The following is a 20,269-nucleotide window of genomic DNA, read 5'->3' on the forward strand; positions in this document are numbered from 1 at the left end:
ATAATTTGAGACAGCAAGACAGCATAAACCACATTAATACACTATAGGCCCCTGTTGTATGTTGCAGGCATGCAAAATAATGAATTAAAACCACTGATCCATAATAAATATAAAGAGATACGATGTCTCGTTTAGCACATTATTAATAAAATTAATGTTGATTAATAGAGGTCATATTTTCAACTTTTCATTTCAAAATATTCGTTCACACTAATATCAACATCATTAAAAAGTTTGTTTAAAAACCTGTTGTACACAATCTACATGCCCTTTGTCATCTGATCCATACTTTAGAAGTAGGCTAAGCCTCTTAGTTTAATTCAAAAATTTAAAAACAGCTTTTGCTGTGGAATCTTTAATGATTTTTAATTACAAATAAAATGTATAGGCTATTGATAATATTTCAACATTTACGTGACAAAGCAACCTAGGTTACCTGATTATCCATAGATATGTTTTTTTTTTTTTTTTTTTTTTTTTTTTTATCATGTTAATGTAGGCCTAAGTATCAAATTTAGCCTACATTTCTGAATCATCACTCACTGTGAATACATTGTGATGGACGGTGTGCAACGGATCTGTACCGGGCAACTAGTTATCTGTCGCTTGTTTTGATGTATGTCTCGGTAACCCTAGTCGGACATATGAGTTTTTAGATCCAGTCATGTTGTCCACTTTGTTTTGTGATGTGTCCGTTACACTCAGGCAGGCTATAAAAGTCACTGTCGATTTATGGGTGAGCTCGCGCCGCGATCGCGTTCTTTTCTTGTCAAATGTGAGACTTTTCTGTATTAGGAGGTCGACATCTTTGATTTTTACTTTAGTCACTATCAATATGGTTACAGCCAGGTGATTTTCAGACTAGCACGAGAAGAAAAATTACGTCGACATCGAATTTGCGATTCGAATACTAAGTTGTTTGTGAGCACTGGCTTGAGAGTCACATAATGTCATAAAATATTGTTGTCAATCCCGAATTTTTTAACATAGCCTGAAAGTTTAATGACAACTCGGTTGTCAGCAAAAAAAAAAAAAAAAAAAAAAAAAAAAACGGATATAGGCTGAAGTAGCCTAAACGAAAACTTCTTTACACCATTTCGCTACATACTTGCTTTTCGCTCACTTATCTATATTTTCCATATATTGTAACCACTGTTCCCAACTTGTAATTACTTCAATGAGCTCATTGTTTCTGTCGTTAATTAATACACTGCTATCTTTGATTTGTATAGGCCTAAGTACATGAAATCCATTACTTGGACAAAGTCACCACTCACCTCTGATAACAGATCACATTGTAATGTAGACGCATGTATTTTCCATAAAGCTGCTTTGAAACGATAGCTATGAATTGTGAAAAGCGCTATACAAATAAAGGTAAATTGAATTATAGATAGCCTATTGTTGGCCTATGATAGATCATTGTTTTCGCCATGCTTTAAATCAACACCCCCTTCACATCACATGTATCATTAGCTTAGAATTCAGAGTTCCCCACTTGTAAATATGACTTAATTTGGTGATTCATGTGCTCTAAACTCAATTTTTCAGACTCCAACTAAGGCCTTGTCTACCCATTATCCCATGCAAAGTTCTTTCCAGCTGCACCAGAAATCCCAAATTTACATTTGGCGCACAATTATCAGGATTTTTACTTCAGCTGTGAGGTTATTTTTAAGATGCCGCTGGCATTTTCTGGCAACTGCTAATTTAATCAGTAGTGTTTCCTTTTTCTTTTGGGGAATGTTGTGGCATGTTAAGAAAAAATGAAGAATACAAATAGTAGCACATTATGTTTCATGGGGTTTTTAAGAAACCACAAACAAAAGATTAGAGCTCAGAGCCTGCACAATATGTAGGCTATATTGCGAAATGGCTCATGTTTATTAGGACTGTCTTGCATCAGCTTTTTTAACTGCTAAATTAACAAAGAAATTTATCAATAGACTTCTGCTTCAGTAACCATCCTGTTTTTGGCACAGAAAGTGAGCATGAGATAAAGAGAATGAAAAGGAGAGAGAAATCAAAAACAAGACTGTAAAGGCCAGAAGATTTTCAGGGTTGGAATCTCCCAATAGGAACTAAGTCATCTGTGTGTTGTTGGCCGTGTTGGACAGGCTCTTATTACAACACCAGGCTGAAACTGAAAGCGCCTGTGGCATATTGACATTAATCACATGGATCTGGTTTGTCAGCTTTCATTGTGAGGTCAGAGAAGGGATTATGAAATTGCTTATTTACTAATCAAATCCTGTATGTACATTAATAAAATGTTAAACAATCAGAAATGCTTACCTTTCTTTAAAAAGCCATTAATGAACATCATATATTGCTTAACAGATCAGTAATTCATGATAATTTAATTATGAATCCATATATGAAAAAAATATATATATCAAAATTACATGTTGCTTCTAATTAAAAAAGTAGGCTACATTAAGTTAACTAATGGTCTGTTAAGCGTAATATAAGTGCAATAAAAGATTAATTAAACTTATAAAGTGAACAAAACAATGAACAAAAGCAGAATTTTAATGTAATTATAATAATTTGTTGAAAGTGTTAACCGGACGTAATATTTCTCACTATGTAGCATGCTGAGTGTGAGGGTGTGTGTCAGTGCTGCATTTCGAGGTTAGTGTGTGGGTGGAACGTCGGTGTTTGAGAGCAGAGGGAGGGTGTTCTTTCCCTTTTCAAACCAACCTCTGTTCCTCAAGCTGGTTGCACACTGACATCACTGGAGTTTCCCATTTAGTGTATATAAAGTCGGATGCAAGCAGGTAACTTCATTTCAAAAACTCACACAAAAAGGAACAGATCTCGGAGAACTAACAGCATGGTGAAATACGAAACAACAATAGATCTGGAAGCCAGCGTAGGGGGAGTTTATCAGACAACGGTGGCACCTGTACCAGTGAAGTCCTCCAGAAGCTGGATATGGAAGACAGTCGCCGCAATCGCTTTTATCGGCTTCTGCGCCACCGCTGCTCTTTTCTTCGCCTGGCATACGACGGTAAGATGAAACTTCAGTGTGGGACGATAGTCATTATTCAAGTACATAACAGTGTGACCTAATTTCTCATTTCAAACGAGTCATTAATAAGCAACATTTGCCGTGTCTTTCACAGAAATCAAACCAAACCAAAGAACAACTTCAAATCTTTCCAGAAAAACAAATCAGCACGACCACATCAGGTAAACAACATTCCTAGCATTCCATCTCTGTTTGCACTTTTAAAAGCTAAATCTGTCTTTTTCATCCTGAGCGTAACTATTTTACGAGGTGGCGATTTTGTATGAATTTGTACGATGTGAAATCACATACTCATAATCCCTAAACCTTACTGTCAGAGGGGCGAAAGCAGATTGTACAAAAACATACAAATTAAATTGTATGAATTTATACAAATTACCCACCTATTTGCCAGAATGTAAAAACAGTTTTGCAATTAAATGTTGTTCTTTTTACATCAAACTCAAATGTTTTGCTTTTCTGGTTATGCTAAATTATTTTACACATTAATTGACTTCTGTTGTAAGACTCAAGACTGTGAAACTCACACCAATCCTCTTTTCCACAGAGCAAGGAATAATGCTAAAGCAGATCTCCGAGAACACAAAGGCAGCCATTCATTTACATGGTGAGTCTCAAACTGTGTCTTTGACTTTCTCTGTGCTCCGGTGTCATATACGTCATGGGTCATCTCATTTCAAGAGAATGAGCTGAGTATTCTTAGTCAAGATCATCTTATCAGATACTGCCAGTGGCAACAAGACTGAATGTTTTATCAAATATTAGCTAATGTGGATTTCCTAGTGTAGTGGGAAGTAATCTAAATGTAGTAGTATAAAGCTTCCTCACACATATTTAATGTGCAGTGGGCGGCAAGAGGTGGGGACACTCCCTTTCCCATACTTTATTGCATGCTCTACTAAAGATAGACCTCAATCATTAACCCAAACACCCAAGAAACCTGAAACAGGCCCACTTCACTACTACCTTCTCAAGTTTTAAGATTATATATTAAACACAGTTAGATCTCATAGGAAAGCATTTGAATGCTGTTTTTACCATTTTGATGCATTCTAAGTGCCACCTTCTCACACATTTATCTTCTCCATTCCCAGGTGAGCGTTATCGCGACGGAGAGTCGGATGTACTGAAATGGGTTAGCGGGGTGGATCAGTCGTTTGAACAGGGCGGCCTTCAGCTGAACGACAACAAGATTCACATCCCTGCCGATGGCCTTTACTTTGTGTACAGCCAGGTGTCCTATGCCATTAAGTGCAACATGGACGAAGATAATGCACCTCTGACCTTCCTCAGCCACAGCATCTTGCGTTATACGGACGCAGTGGGCAAAGAGATGCCCCTGCAGAACTCAGCCCACTCCGTCTGCCAGTCAAACGAGGACGGGAAGACCGTCTACAGCACCATCTACCTCGGTGCCGTCTTCCAGCTTATGGAGGGCGATACGTTGTCAACCAAAACCACCCGTGTGGCGGACGTTGAGGAAGAATATGCCAAAACCTTCTTTGGAGTGTTTGCATTGTGATTTATTAGCCACATGAGTCAAGTGATACTGGTACAAAGACAAGTGTTTTATGTTAAAACTCTGAAAGTATGTTCTCAGGGCATTTGTTTTTAAGTAGTTTGACTAATTCTGAAAGTCCTTATTGCATCATGACGTAACGTTTTGGTTCTAAAACACACTAGATGCAGTGAGAGCCATGCACTGAATACTATGTACTCAGTCATGAGCAATATAACAAGGGCACTACACCTCGTAAACTTATTTTAAGCTAATATCATGATGTTTATTATCTTACTTATTTCGTTGTAGAAATTGTAAGGAACAATGTTTTTTGTGCTATATATAATTATTTATAACTTTTGAGTGTGTTTAATGTATTTTATTGTCCTATTTATCTATTTATTAATGATTTTATATGCTATTATTTGGAAAATTAATGTATTGAGATTGTTTGTTGACACGCATCTGTGATTCTAACAGTGAATAAACAAGAAGTATTACTGCAATACACTTGTCTCGTTCCTAACAGCACTCAAAAAGAAGAAGCAGCTTGTGACAGGTCATATGAACACAATGGGGAATTTTTGGATTCCAGTACATGACTTGTGGTTCTTTATCTTCCTAAAGTCTGACTTCCTTTTGTTTGTCAAAAATGAGGTCACTGCTTCTTTCCCTCACAAACGTTTGCTGATTTTCTCCCAGGTGTGATTAGAACAAAAGCCCAGAGCACGGAATTAACAGGATTGCATCACTGCGTTACTCTCGTGAAGGGAGGAGATCTCACAACTTTAAAGCAACAATGTCCCTGTGAATTCCAGGGAGTGCTTTCCAAAACACCCAAAACTACTATTTAAAATCCAAATGAAATAGGTTTGTTGCCCTTTACAGCTAAAGTAACTAGTGTTGTATTATACATTTCTAAAATGTTACATCTAGGTTCCAATACAATAGTATATAAACTGAGAAAGTTCTGTACACTGTGCTTTTCATTTTGAGGCATAGATGATGAGATTCAAAGAAGATTAAGTCAAGCAACCCTGGTGTCTGTCATTAACCTTTTGTCTTTATGCAGCTCCTGAACAGTATCATTGTCCCAAGTTAAGCTATGATCATGTGAAGGTATGGGTATCCCAACGTCTTCTGGTCTCTGCATCGACGAAGGAAAAGTTTACACTGATCGTGTTTGCACGCACCATTTTAAAAGGATCCTATTATGCTTTTCCACTTTTTCAACGGGTATTTTTATAACCGGAGTTTTTTAGCCTGGGTTTCCCCATGCTTCCTTGCGCGCAGCGCTATTTTATTCACGCTGCTAGGCAGCCTGGACACCATGAACCAGATTTTCCCCTCAAAAAGGGAACCAATCACAGAACGGGGAGGGAGCAGCAAGACGATGACGACGTCTATGCGACACACCGAAGCAGTTTGTTTATATCTATGGATCCAACATGGCAGCAGACGCTAAGTTACCTTTCGATGCAGCCTTAGATAGTGTTCTAAGTAGTTTAGAACGCAAGTTTATTTCATCTTCTTCCTCGTCGAATTTCTGTCGCTCTACATACGTGATCTGGTATAATTGAAACGATTGGCTATGAGCTACGTGCAGGCGCATTTGATAGACATTCGTAGCGCCCAATAAACGGCTCTGGGCATTCGTAAACCACGCTTCAAATACGAGAAAATGAACATGTGGTTCCCAGACCACGTCTCAATGAGAAGAGGTCTGACGTTAGTCAGGCTAGGAGTTTTTCCTCCTGCGTTTTAAAAAAAAATCCAGTCCACACATGCTCGGTTTAAAAGAAATCTCCGCCTACATGAAAACGCAAAAACACGCTATCAAGCGCTGTCAAGAGCATGCCACACCAGCAGGCGGCGATATAACCCTAATCGTAAAGCCACGTTGGCCAATCAGACGCCTGAATCAGAAGCAAAAACCCCAGTTTTACTGTCTACACGACAACACTGCAACCGGCGTTTCTGAAAATCCTCACCCTGGCAGGGGTTTTCAAAAATGTTCGGTTTCAGTGACCTGATACTGCGTTTCCGTGTGGACGAACGGCCGAACCGCGTAAAAAAGTCACGGTTATAAAAATACCCGTGTCCGTGTGGACAAGGCCTTAGTAAGTGTGTAATGATACTGTTTAAGCATAAAAAAGATCTGAAAGGTTACAAAGCTCAAAGTCCACTCCAAAGAGAGAGAGTTTATTTAACAGAATTCACTTTCCAAGAACTACAAGGAACGCCTCATTTGGACTACAACGTGTTTTTTTCAGACTTTATGATTGAAGTCCTAATTTTCTCATTCAAATAAAATGGAAAAAGCAAAAAAGAGAGACACACTGTTTTATCCACCCCTTTTCCAACTCATTTGTTTGACCTTTCTAAGGCTGAAAAACTTAGAGTGGTTTAAATTGATTTTAAACACTGCTCCTGAACATTATAAACCCAACGTTTTTCTGTGTGCTGCACATTTTACGATGAACAGCTTCCAGAACGACAATGCAGGCTACGGACAAACGCTTCTCCTGAAATGGAGCAGTTCCCACTTTGTCTGGACAATCTGTTGTTTGTGGATCACAACTTGTAAATGTGTCTTATTATTTGTAGTTGCATTTTCTATTAACAGTTCCAATCATAAGTTTTATGTTGCTATGATGTAAACAAATGGCAAAGCTTTGCCTCCGCTCGCCTGCTAGCCAAAATTAGTGTTGATATAGTATCTACTGTAGCTTTTGTAAGCTTTCGCTTTTGTAAGATGGTTCATCACCTCTTAGGAAAATTAACCATGATTTTGTGATCGATTACTGTTGGTATTACCATAGATTTCCAACAAATATCATGATTAAATGCTGTATAAAATGTATAAGAAAATTAGAAAAAACAATTAAACCACTCTGAAACGTCCTGGGAAATCCATGCTTCTTATTATTTGGTTATTTTTATAATGAATATACATCCTCCTAGTTATGCCAAGCTCTAAATGATTTTATCTGATTGACATTGTGAGTGAGGGGGGCCTTTAAATATTGTTGTGGACAATGGGTGGGGTAGGGTTGAGGTCCACTGGTACAGAGAACTGACAGGAAGGAAAGTGGTCCACTTTCCTTCCTGTCAGTTCTCTGTACCAGTGGGGAGTGTACCACTGTGGGAGAGAGAGAGAGAGAGAGAGAGAGAGAGAGAGAGAGAGAGAGAGAGAGAGAGAGAGAGAGAGAGAGAGAGAGAGAGAGAGAGAGAGAGAGAGAGAGAGAGAAAGAAAGAGAGGGACAGGATCAGGAGAGATACCCGAGCCAGCACTCAAACTCAGGTCGCCCGAAGCGCAGCTGCGCTACACGTCGGAGCATTTCCCACAAGGAAATTCGCTCCAACTGGTACAAGTACTTTTAAAGACCCTCATGATCGTTTGTTTTGACTTCCTTTGTGGGGTTCAAGCCTAGGGTTTTACATGTCTTGCATTAGATCTTGAGACTGTTGCTCCATCATGAACAATTCTGGCTGCCCTCTCAGTGCAAAATGAGTTTATTGAATGTTGACATCCAGAAAGTTTGCATATTTAGAGAAACTTTCTAAAGCTTAACATACATATTTTTTGTCAGTTGAAAAATTACAAGGGAATTACATTATTTTTATACACTTGAAAGTATAAAAAAAATTCCTTGTGGTACAGTGCACACACGTGACAGTAAGCTTAAGGGAAATCCATAACTGCTGCAACAGCAGGGCCTTTAGAGAAATGAATGCCTCCTAATAATAACAACCATCCCATGTATACGTCAGTGGTGACTCCACACAGATGTTTACAAAGAACCCCTCCCATCTGTTCAAAAGGCACTGTTTCAGTAATTACAGATTGTACCTTTACCTTTATGTGTGTCAAGTGTTACAGTATATAGTCACACACCCTGAGCTACATTACTAGAATGCTGATATAGAGGAAACAAATTATGTCTATCTGTCCAGTCACCAACTGAATCATTGCTTGTTATATGTTAGATTATAGATGAGTACTTTTCATACAAGTAAATGAAACATGCAGCAATGCACAACTCTGTCCGAAATGAACATCCCCGAATATTGTATTACGTGATTGTCTTACTATAGGAAATAATGATCAATGTAATATTGCAATAAATCCAAATATACATAGAGATTGTCCACAAGTACAAAATTTGAAGCATTGACTCAACTTGTAATAAAAAAAAAATACATGAGAAGAGTCAATAAAATTTTATAGATCTAAGTATGGTTATAGTTTTTATGATTTCTGCCACTATGACAGTGAGGTGATAAATAATTGGGAAAGCTTTCAAGCATAACATTTGCGTTTATACATCACAGAATGGTCATTAATATCATCTTAAAATTGTACAAAAAGTGGTTGCATCCCTTAAAATGCACGTGAACAGTTGTGAAGATACTCATTTGTTACTCATAAGAAGCACAAAATAAAAATGTATTAATGGAAAAAAACATCAATAATTATTTTTATAAATTAAGAAATATTTATATAATGAATTAACTTGAGAAGACAAACAAACAAATAAATACATATTGCACAGACCAAGTAATGGTCTTGAATTTGAAATAAAAAATCTATAATATGGACAGAGACAACTGTGAAGAGCACTCATTTGTCCAGTGTTACACATATTATTTAAAAGTTAAAAAAAATATATATTTTTTAAATTATTTTTTAAACCATGAATAAATTATTAAAAAACAAACAAATGAAGACATATAAACAATAAAATAAATAATTAAATAAATAAATATTTATTTCACAGAACAATAATCTGGAGAGAGTGCTCACAGAAAAATATATATTTTTAAATAATGTTAGATGTGAGATGTGTGATAAATTTGGCCCGAAAGTGCAAAAGCTACAGAAGCTGTTCATAGGCCTGTGCTTATTTTTCACTCAAACTGTGAGGTGACACAAATCACAAACTTCATGGATAATCTGACAAACAAAAAAAAGCCATTAGCGATGATTTGATCGGGAGCATTTGTGACTGTGCGCTAATACGAGGGAAAACAAAATGATGCTCATACCTTCATACAGTCCAGGCCAAAACAAACTTATTTCTTTCTTTTCCATTTCATTCCTCTCCACTTCTACTAAAAAACAGGCGCAGGAGAGGTTGAGACAAGGACAGAAAAGCCATTAAAGCACCCTGGCACACGGCCTTAGGGATTAGAGGAGAGAAAGCATAGGAGGAAAATAGAGTATCGACCAGACTCGGGTCAAATCCCTTTAGGAGTGAGTAAATCACAGGTTCGGCTAAAGCCTCGTCTCATTTTCTTTGTGAACTGGATGAGTGAGAGCAATTCATCTGATACCGTCTGTTGCCGCAACGCAAGGTCTGTCTCATTAAAGTGACAGTCTCTTCAAATGCTAAGCGAAGCATGGAGACAAGCTCTTCTTCCTTCGCTGTCACTCAACAAAATAACTCAAAGAAACGTTTGACCGGTTCTGGCTCCGGCACCCACACAATCCTTCCTAAACACCCCTGTCCTAGTGCTTAAAAGACGCCTTTATCCAAAGGGATTTGCGCCAGTCCAATTGCAAAAACAGTCAGTTCCCCTTGAAGAACTCCGGTTTAAGTGCTACGGTCAAGGGCAAAATAATGACAGATCACAAACGTGTTTTAAGTAACTCTCGACTCGTCTTCACTCCTGCTCCTACCAGAACCTCTAGCATTCGGCCTTTACGTTAGCAGTGTTAGGCTCTTCAAAGAATATCACAGGTTCAGTACAAGTTAAGCACAATTGACAATGTCCATTACTGCAAATAAATCCATTTGTCCCCATTTTTCTTTAAAAAAACAAAAGCAAATATCTGGGTTACATTGAGACATTTACAATGGAAGTGAATGGGGCGATGAAATGGAAGTAGAGACAGATCGTTTCTTCTCTATTGTGTAATGGATTCTCGAAAAAGAAATATTATAGGGCGGGGACTTGGTTGTATGCTCGGTTGTTGATTGGATTTTGAGATGTGCGTTGCACTCGAAAGTGGAGGCAGAGCTTGTACATTTACATTTACATTTAGTCATTTAGCAAAAGCGACTTACAAATTAGGACTAAATTAAGAGGCGGAGTTTAAGCTTGAAGAGGCGGAGTTTAAGCTTGTAGAGGCGGAGTTTAAGCTGACTTAACATCTAAAATCCTGCATACGTCCTGCATATTTTACTGGAAGGTCCGGAAGTATTACAAGGTATTACAAAAAAACATTTTTAACAATGAGACATGTACACGTATTAATTGTTCACAATAAGATCTATAACATGCATTTATAAAATAAATAGGATAAATTTCCCATGACCAGACAGAGGAAAAGCAGTTTGGAGAATGGATGGATGAATAGGGTGAATTAAACAATTTTAGTGTGATAAAATTGCTAATGAACCTTTTCTGTGTAAAACTGTACTGTACTTTACAGTTGTCACCATGACAAAGCAACCCCATAAACCCTGAAACTCTCGAACAAAATGACAGTATAAACAACTTTACAGCTCAAATAATACACTGAATAAGTGTTTTTTTATAGAATTACAAGCTTCACATTTCTTCATAAACGGTCCAAAAATTTGTTCCCATTTACTTCCATTGTATGTGACTCCCCGTAACCTTTTTTTTTTTTTTTTTTTTGAAAATGAGGGACAAGCCTATATAAAATAATGTTTTATGCTAATTAACAAAACAACACATGCTGTCAATTACGCTCGACTTGAACTGAATCCAGAATCATATAAGGTTTGATTTATGGACAAGAAAAGTGGAGTTATTTTCTGACATCATTGCTTTTTGGTGGATAAAAGCATTGCACTTGTTGACTGTGCAACAGAAATTAGTTTCCATACACGCTATCATTCAAATGTTTAGGGTCTATAAGATTTTCTTTCTTTTCTGAAAAAACAAAGAAAACATCTCAGATCATGTGACTGAAGACTGGAGTAATAATGCTAAAAATTCACCTTTGCAATCACAGGAATAAATTACATTTTAAAATATATTAAAATAGAAAAGTTATTTTTAATTGTAATAATATTTCAAATCACCACTGTTTTACAGTATTTGTGATCAAATAAATGCAGTGTCGGTGAGCACAAGAGACTTAGCAAAAATCTTAGCAACCCCAAACTTTTGAAAAGTAGTGTAGTTGGAGCAGAATGTGAATTCATATTAAATACAGATCTTTTTTTTTTAAATAAATTGTTTTGAGATATAGGGAGTTATCAAAAGTAAACAAAGAAGTCAGGTTCAGGAATGTCAGAAATCTAAAAGCGGAGTTAAAAACGCACCAGCTTCAAAATAAAGTACATAAACAACCAGTTTCTAGATACAACTTTACATTGCCTTCTTGAGGTTCCAGCATCCCGGACTCATTTGTACAGCAGGGGCAGACGGCTGTTGTGGCAGTTGTTCCGGCTCAGTTTGCCCTCGCCCTGGTAGAGGTTGGAAGAGTTGGAGAAGGACGGAGGCAGGGATTGTTTGTCCGTTGGGGTGGAGTAGCTGGGGGGTTCGGCCTGAGAGGACGGGACGCTGTGGTTCTGGTTCTGATTCTGGACGGATGTGCGCCTGCGAGAACGCAAGGCCTGACGTTCTGCCAGTTGACTCCGCAGCTCCGTCACTCTTTCTTCCTTCTGTACAGAAAAAATACAATTATTATTGTTTACCAATCAAATTAAAAACCTATCTTGACTTTGAATATGCCACATTTGAAACTTTTGAAGTAAAAATAATAATAATAATAATATATATATATAAATAATCCTAATTTTTATTATGTATTATTCTTATTTTATTAATAATTGTGCCTTACTGAATGAACACCATGTGAAAGCACAATCATGTGCTCAGAAGGTCAAAGACAAGGACGTGTATGATATCATTTCAATAATTGATTCTACCCAACGGATTTCTGGTGTGTTCATTCGTTCATTTATTATGGTGTTAATTAAGAAGAGGCAAGCTGTGTGCACTCGAGGAGAAGAGGAAGTGACGGATGGAGAGAGAGAAAAGAAGCACGTGCCTCTTGAATGATCTTCTGGAGTTCCCTGTTCTCGCGCTCCAGCTGTCGTGACTTCTCCTCGTCATTGTTGTTGGTGGACGACCCGGTTTTCAGCGTGTCCTGCTGCTCCGACTGCCACTCGCCACGAGTGATCAGACGCCGGATCTGCAGAAACGACCGCAATAATCATGGAAACGAACACTGAATTTATGAAATATCACTGAAACCAATAGTTCATATGGGTGATATTGTGCAGGAGAGGACGGGTAATAAGTAAGGGATCATTTACAGCCAGCCAGTCACAACATGAATCAACTTAGCGATAAAGATCTGTTTTCTGTACATTATTACATGGTTACTTACCTAATAAATAAATAGACATGAAATACTGATTTGAATTAAAAAAATGTTAACTGATGTGAGAAGAACAAGGCCACAAAGCAGGGCTATTATTAACACACACACACACAAAAAAAAAAACATTTTTTTAATAATTGAATTGAAGCTGAAATTAAATTTAAATATAAATATTACATGAAAAAATAAAAAGCTATAAATGTTTTTTGGCAACTATCTGAAATAAGTTGAAGTACTAAAATTATTAACTTAAAAACTAAAATAAAACTAAACCTGAAATTAAATTAAATTAAACCTAAAAATGAATATTAAAAATAATAATTAACTAATAAAATTGACAAAAGCACGTTTAAAATTGGAGAAAAAAAAAAACAATAAACTAAGGAAATAAACTAAAACTGAAATATTATTAAAAATGAAACCCAAAAAGTAGTATTTTATAGGAAATAATAAAAACAACAAAAATCACATTTAAAATTACTGGAAATAAATAAAAACTAAAACTGAAATTAAAACCATTTAAACCTAAACAGCAGGCTAATATAAAAAATGTTTTTTAAATGAAAACTATATATATATATATATATATATATATATATAAAAAAAGCTAATTAAATGTATTAATAAAAATTATAATAGTATAATACTAAATTATAGAATCAAACTAAAAACCAGTCAGAATCAAGCATCCCTGAGCGCTGTGTAAAAATAATGCATAAAATACTGAGCATTCTCCAAGATGTTTTGTAAAACATAATTTTGTTCAAAACGAAACAAGTTAACCTAATAACTTGAATCAATCGTGTTTCAAATAACTTAATTCAATCACGTGGAACCGCTGTCCATGATTGAATCATGTTCAACCAAAGAGTTTTTTTTTTTTTTTGAGTGCGCGTTCAAAACGAAACATAGCTTAACCTAATGCACTTATGCAGTGACAAAAACCGAAACCTTGTCAAGGGACAGAACCGAAATCAGACACAATGAGAAATCGTTGTCTACCATAAGGACGAACCAGCATGAATGTGGAAGTGATATAAAGCAGGGGATTATTGAAGTGCATAGACCTTTGGCACGAAGAGCACCACGAGTGTGATGTAGACTGAGAAAATGATGGCCAGAGAGGCGAACGCAAATGAAGCGTCCTGCTGAGAGGAGAGGATCATGGTCACTGGAGCAGTAATCATGCACAGCACCTGGAGACAGAAACAGACAGAATATCATTAATCATGCAAAGATATAAATGATTAGGTTTTTAAATCAGATCTTAAAGGGATAGTTCAACCCAAAATGATTTTTCTCACCCTTAAGTTGTTCCAAACCTGTATGAGTTTCATTATTCTGTTGAACACAAAAGCAGATATTTTGAAGAATGTTGGTGGACCCCATTGACTTCCATAGTAGAAAAAAAAAAATACTATGGAAGTCAATGGGTGCCGTCAACTGTCTGGTTAGTCAACCTTGTTTAAAATATCTTCTTTTGTGTTCAACAGAAGACAGTAACTCATATTTGGAACAACTTGAGGGTGAGTAAATGCAAAATATTAAGTTTGGGGTGAACTATCCCTTTAAGGACTCACTTTCGGTAATTTTGAGGTTATGTCAGGGGGAAACAACTATTTTTTGCTGTCTAAACAAGACCTTTATGTACCAAACTATCACCGCCACTAGAGGGCGTAAATCAACTGTAACAAAAATTTTAAATGCAGAGCCATGAATGAGAACTGAAAAACTGATGAGATAAAGATAGTGAAGAGATAAATAAAGCAGATGAAAGAAAAAAGAAAGAGAACTGTTGATGAAAAAAAGAGAGCGGTCATTTTGTCAAAACACTTGCAGCGGACAGCTCAGAGTTGAAGATCTTATACGATCACTGGAGATGTCATATCTGGTGAACAGTGCAGAAAAATAGCTGGTACCTTCAACGACTCTACACACAGATAACTGCGAGCAGTGAACCGACTGTCACGACTGTCTGGAGTCAAAACACCGTCCAGAACACCACTAAAGTCTATTTCCTCTCTGACCTCAACATCACCGGCGCGATATGAGCTATCCGCTGCCATTCTACCTATCGAAGCATGTTATTCCCGACACACAGCAGAAACATGGTGCAGTTCTGGGACTCTGGGTCTTTTGTAAAGGAGCAGGACTGACGTAAAGCATTCCCAGTGAAGTGTTACTTGTTTCCTCATTAAGATGTTTTAGTCTGAGTTTGAGCAAATGGGTGCAATTATGCAAATCATCCGGCGAAGCACTTGGAGTTATTGCCGGAATCAAACTGTTTTCAAGCAGTTGGGCAATTCAGAGCGAAGCACAAAACCACAGTAATCAACGCTTCATTCAAAGAATGTGCTAAAAAAGGCTCGAACACAAGGAGACGTGTTGATGTTGATAAAAATAAATACACTTAAAGTTAGCATTACGTCAATAGCTATTCTTAGTATTTAATGTTAGCTTATAGATCTCATTTTAATACACACATATAAATATTTAGTATAAATATATTGTAGTATAAATCCATTTAATTGATACTTTTCAACCTAATAGAATAACATCAAATAACTCATTGGCTATAAATTAAGAATAAAAGACAATAAGTATCTTGATATTATCTTTGATGTCGAACTGCTGCCTGTTTACAATGGTGCGAGATTCGCTAATAGTGATAAAGGTCGAATCCTGAAGGAGTAAGAAAATATGAAAGCTTGTTTCTGCTACTTTTTATCTCACAATTCTGACTTTTTTTCTTGCAATTGTGAGATATAAAGTCCAATTCTGAGGGGGGAAAAATCTGAAAAAAGTCTTCTCAGTGATATTTATCTCACAATTGCGTTGTAAATACCTTTTGTATTTTTTCCATATGAAAAAGACTATATTCCATTTTTTCAAAAGAACAGCATTTATTTGAAATAGAATCTTTTGTAACATTATAAATGTCTTTGCTCTCACTTTTCAGTTTAATCAATATAATGCATCCTTGCTGAATAAAAATATTAATTTCTGACCCAAAACTTTTGAACGGTAGTGTATAAATATTAGCTATTAGTGCGCATATTATTTTGTGATTTGATTAACGTGACCTGTACTGTACTGTACATCACTAATGTCATCCTTCATTTTTGTCTTCTAAGAGACATACTTCATGAGAAAACCATTTCTCATAATATAATAAAATAGCATGTGAAGTGAGAGGAGGAGTCACCTGCTGGTTCTCAATTCATTTTCAAGGAGACGGACGACTTGGCGAGCAACAAAACGATAATGCTAGGAAACCCTGGGTGACAGTTTCAATTAATTAACTTTGTCTTTTTGTCATATATTTATAAAGGAGTCGCATATCGTGACTGTTAAAAGTAAAACGCATGGGGAAGATATAATAGTTAAACAGTTTTGGCTGGAAGGGCACATTATTCTTGCAACACCATATATGCAGCTATTTATTAGATGAAACAATCTCAGGTGTTTCGCCCAGCTGTCAGCTACGGTTAGGCTCCACTATGAGGACATTATATGCTGTGAAAATAGAAATAGCCAGCAGTCAAGACTTACAGATACATTGTAGATGGCCATGCCGACCGCTCTATGGTCATTAATCTTCTCGGTGGAAATGGACTTGGTCTCGTAGGCCAGAAAGATGCCCAACAGCAGCAGAAGTCCCTTGTAGCCGTACACCACACCTGAAGAGAGCAGGCATTACTTATAGTGAGTGCTCTTAAAGCTCAGAGGCTAGTTTAAGCTCTGGGCTCATGCTATTTCTGTGATACCTGAGGTATATGTGACGGTTTTGAGTCCAGTAACACACACACACACACAAAAACTAAGTAGGCAGAATAACTCTACCTACCGTTTTCTATTCATTTGAACCAGTTATTTTTAATGATTCTTTCAAACCGAGGCAAATTTGAAAAACACTTGAGTGTAAAGGAGTTTTGGCAGTAAAATGGTGAGGTGGATGAGCACATTTGACACCATCCTCACCACCATTAAAAAGTTTACCATTCAAAACAACAGTTTTCAACATTGATAATAATAAGAAATGTTTCTTGAGCGGCAAATCAGCATATTAGAATGATTTCTGAAGGATCATGTGACACTGAAGACTGGAGTAATGATGCTGAATATTAAGCTTTACCATCACAGGAATAAATTACACTTTAAAATATATTCAAATAGAAAATTATTACATATATTTCACAATATTACTGTTTTTACTGTATTTTTTGATTAAATAAATGTAGCCTTGGTGAGCATAAGAGACTTCTTTTTAAAAATCAAACAAAGCAGAAACCTTTCAACGGTATACGTATAACCTAATAGAAAACATAGCTTTATTACAAACATTACTTGGAAAATATATATAAAAAGGGTATTTTATAATTTGCACTATTTTTGAGCAATGTCATGAATGAATGATTCTTGGGTTGAGTCTATATTAGACTTCTCAAAACGACGAAAGAAGAGCAAATATTGATGATGTATGAATACTTGACAATTTAAATAATATCAAATGTTTTGTGTATTATAGTACTTTTTTTTCATATTACAAAGCCTGGTGAAAATGTGCTCAAATGTCATGAAATTAGTGCAAAATTTTTCCAAAATTGTGACATGAGATGAGAGATTCACCCTTGAAGACTATCTGAAGATGGATAATCTCTGTCCAGTCTTTATGTCCATATTTTAAAAAGTTGTGAAAGAAATGAAAATACAAAAACAAATAAATAAAAACAGGAAGAATGGAAAAAGGAAGTGAGAGAGAAGAGAGGGACTAATAAGTCACATTAGAGTTTAATCTCGTTTTGAGTTCAGGGAAGGTTTTCTTTTTTCTCTCTGTAATATTATCTTCCTGTACAGTGTGAGAGAGTCAGGCTATGAGATCCAGACCTGGGCACTGACCCACAAAATTTAATTTTACACTGCAGCGCTCTGATAGGAAGTCAGAGCAAGAGGAAAAGTATGAGAAAAAAGAGATAGAGAAAGAGAGAGAGAGAGAGAGAGAGAGAGAGGGAAGAATGAGTTGTGAAATAGTGAGAGGAATACAAAATGACCTGGTGGAAAAAATCTTGAGCATAACAAATTATTAATTTAAATTTCGGAGATAGATTGTATCAGTGTAGAGTAAGAAGCAACCATATAGATAATTAAATGATATATATATGTTCTAGACAAGGGGTGTTAAACGCAAAGCCCACAGGGTGATTTTAAGGGAAAAAAATCATGCAAAAAGTTGAATATTCAGCATTAGGGGTTTAAATGAAAAATCCTTAGCAAACACCACTAAAAAGAGCCACTGAGAGAGAGCACTGGACAAGGTGAGTGAATTCTGGATACGTACCAAGCCACGTGTTCATCTTCTCTGAACTGCAGTGCTCGAGAAGAGGCTGAATCAACACATCCAGATCTTCTTTAGGAGCCTCTTTAGTGAACTTCTGCTTAGAGCGAGAAAACAAGAGAGTGAGAGAGAGCACTTTAAAGGACAGAGATTGAGGTCAATGCAGCAGAGCACCGCACTACAATCCTTCACCATTAACACCTACTTCCATGCGCTTGCTCGGCAGAAATTTCCAAGGCATCTCAGAGGAAACACATCATAAAAATCAAAGTAACAACAAGAATAAAAAATAATAATAAAGTGTCACCATACCTCCACGGTTATGTGCAGTGGGTCCATGATCTGCCAGATAAGCAGAGAGATAACATCAATAGCCAGCAGAACTGCAACGGTCACATATAGCTTCCACGGCTCCAAGTGCTGTGGCGAATTAACAAGACCATAATCGTTAGTCAATGCTGCACATTCACAAACCATCAAGACAGTGACAAGCAACTGCTATAAATGGGGAAATAAAAGCAAGGTCACATAAGTTATAGACATTGAAGACTCTGTATAGTACTTTTTTTCTGTGGAACACAAAATTAATAAGTTTTGATAAATCTTTATGTGTCACAAAACCAGTCATAAAGTCGCACGGGTATATTTGTGCTAATAGCCAACAATACATTGTATGGGTAAAAATTTTCAATTTTTCTTTTATGCCAAAAACATTAGGATATTAAGTAAAGATCATGTTCCATGAAGATATTTTGTACATTTCCTACCGGAAATATATAAAACATTTATTTTTGTGAGGGAATGCAGCACAATCGCGAACATAAATGAACAACTTTAAAGGAAATTTTCTCAATGTTTACATTTTTTTGCACCCTCAGATTACCAATAGTTGTATCTCGGCCAAATATTGTCATATCCTAACAAACCACACATCAATGGAAAGCTTATTTATTCAGCCTTCATATGATGCATAAATCTCAATTTCAAAATTGTGACCCATGTGACTGGTTTTGTGGTCCAGGGTCACATATAGAGAACATGCATTTTATAGGCTATATAATGCGTTAACTACACATTGCAAATATATGAACTGACAGTAAGTAATAATGCCTAAGTTTTACAAAGTAAGTTACAAGTAAAGTACACTACCATTAAAATGTTTGGGTCAATGCTTTTTATTTTTTTAAATAAATGAACACTTTTATTCAGAAAGGATGCATTAAATTAATCAAAAGTGACAGTAAATACATTTATAATGTTACAACAGATTTGGATTTCAAATAAATGCTGTTTTTTAAACTTTCTATTCATCAAATTCTGCTAAAATGTATCACGTTTGATTTGTCAGATCGTTACTTTGTGGTTTTGTGAGTCATGCTGAGCAGTTTCGAGTAATTCGCTCATGAATCTGCTAATAAGAGTCACACACTAATCGTGCTGTATTTATTTTCTGCGTGTAGAAGTTGTCTTTTTTTTGTCATTATTTTGGTCTTTTAAGTCATCACGTTAAATTCAGACTGCAAACCCACAATCGCAATTTGGGTAAACAAGATTCCTTTTGCTGAAGCTTAGAAAAAAGCCCAAAAAAATTACAACACAAACACCATGAAAGCATTTTAAAGTGGTCCATACAATAGCTTTGAGTGAGAAGCAGATTTTTTTGCATGCAGCAATGAAAATGAACAGTGAATAATGAATTTGAAATGAAATTTTACACAAAATTAACTTATGATTTCAGAAGACTTGAAATACAGCACATAAGAACTACACTGTAAAAAAAAAAAAAAAGGTTCCTGGCCTAAATTTTTAAGTACAATCAACTTAAATAACATCAAACTGACTTTAAAAAATGAGTTGAAACTTAAAAAACTTAAAAGTACAAAATTGCTTAAAGCAATGTAAAACCATATGTTGCCATAACTTATGGGTCATATCATATTTTGCAATGGTGATGTATTTGTCCTTTTTGGAGCTTACACGTCATTGCATGAAAAGCTGTATAATGATTCTTCAAAAACTTTTACTTTTAAG

The 20,269-nt window shown here is 36.2% G+C and overlaps 2 protein-coding genes and 1 long non-coding RNA gene across 3 annotated transcripts in view; 2 read left to right on the top strand and 1 right to left on the bottom strand.

Moving 5' to 3' along the window:
- The first annotated feature begins 2,687 nt into the window (after nucleotides 1-2,687).
- On the top strand, nucleotides 2,688-5,039 carry tnfb (tumor necrosis factor b (TNF superfamily, member 2)). Its single transcript, XM_079887075.1, has 4 exons — nucleotides 2,688-3,013; nucleotides 3,129-3,195; nucleotides 3,582-3,641; nucleotides 4,129-5,039. The coding sequence occupies exons 1-4, from the start codon at nucleotides 2,771-2,773 to the stop codon at nucleotides 4,554-4,556; spliced, it is 798 nt and encodes a 265-aa protein (XP_079743201.1). The 5' UTR covers nucleotides 2,688-2,770; the 3' UTR covers nucleotides 4,557-5,039.
- A 5,548-nt stretch (nucleotides 5,040-10,587) lies between these two features.
- LOC307166860 lies at nucleotides 10,588-10,752 on the top strand. Its single transcript, XR_013822701.1, has 2 exons — nucleotides 10,588-10,627; nucleotides 10,670-10,752. It is a non-coding gene; the product is annotated as an uncharacterized lncRNA (long non-coding RNA).
- Nucleotides 10,753-10,860: 108 nt separating this feature from the next.
- gabbr1a (gamma-aminobutyric acid (GABA) B receptor, 1a) overlaps nucleotides 10,861-20,269 on the bottom strand; it is a 69,934-nt gene continuing 60,525 nt past the window's right edge. The window contains exons 19-24 of the mRNA XM_079885589.1: nucleotides 18,551-18,658; nucleotides 18,242-18,335; nucleotides 16,456-16,583; nucleotides 13,971-14,099; nucleotides 12,568-12,711; nucleotides 10,861-12,178 (exon numbers count right to left, since the gene is read on the bottom strand). Of these exons, the coding sequence (XP_079741715.1) occupies nucleotides 11,918-12,178; nucleotides 12,568-12,711; nucleotides 13,971-14,099; nucleotides 16,456-16,583; nucleotides 18,242-18,335; nucleotides 18,551-18,658 (864 nt within the window). The 3' untranslated portion in view covers nucleotides 10,861-11,917. The remainder of the gene's footprint in view (nucleotides 12,179-12,567; nucleotides 12,712-13,970; nucleotides 14,100-16,455; nucleotides 16,584-18,241; nucleotides 18,336-18,550; nucleotides 18,659-20,269) is intronic.

The sequence above is a fragment of the Squalius cephalus genome (assembly GCF_949319135.1).
Source record: "Squalius cephalus genome assembly, chromosome: 11".
Classification (NCBI taxonomy): domain Eukaryota; kingdom Metazoa; phylum Chordata; class Actinopteri; order Cypriniformes; family Leuciscidae; genus Squalius; species Squalius cephalus.

Bases quoted from the DNA above. Each gene is read 5' to 3' on its own strand.
- tnfb (XM_079887075.1), top strand. From the start codon at position 2,771: ATGCAAGCAGGTAACTTCATTTCAAAAACTCACACAAAAAGGAACAGA. The intron at 3,014-3,128 runs GTAAGATGAAAC...TGTCTTTCACAG, and splicing joins TCTTCGCCTGGCATACGACG to AAATCAAACCAAACCAAAGA. The intron at 3,196-3,581 runs GTAAACAACATT...TCTTTTCCACAG, and splicing joins AATCAGCACGACCACATCAG to AGCAAGGAATAATGCTAAAG.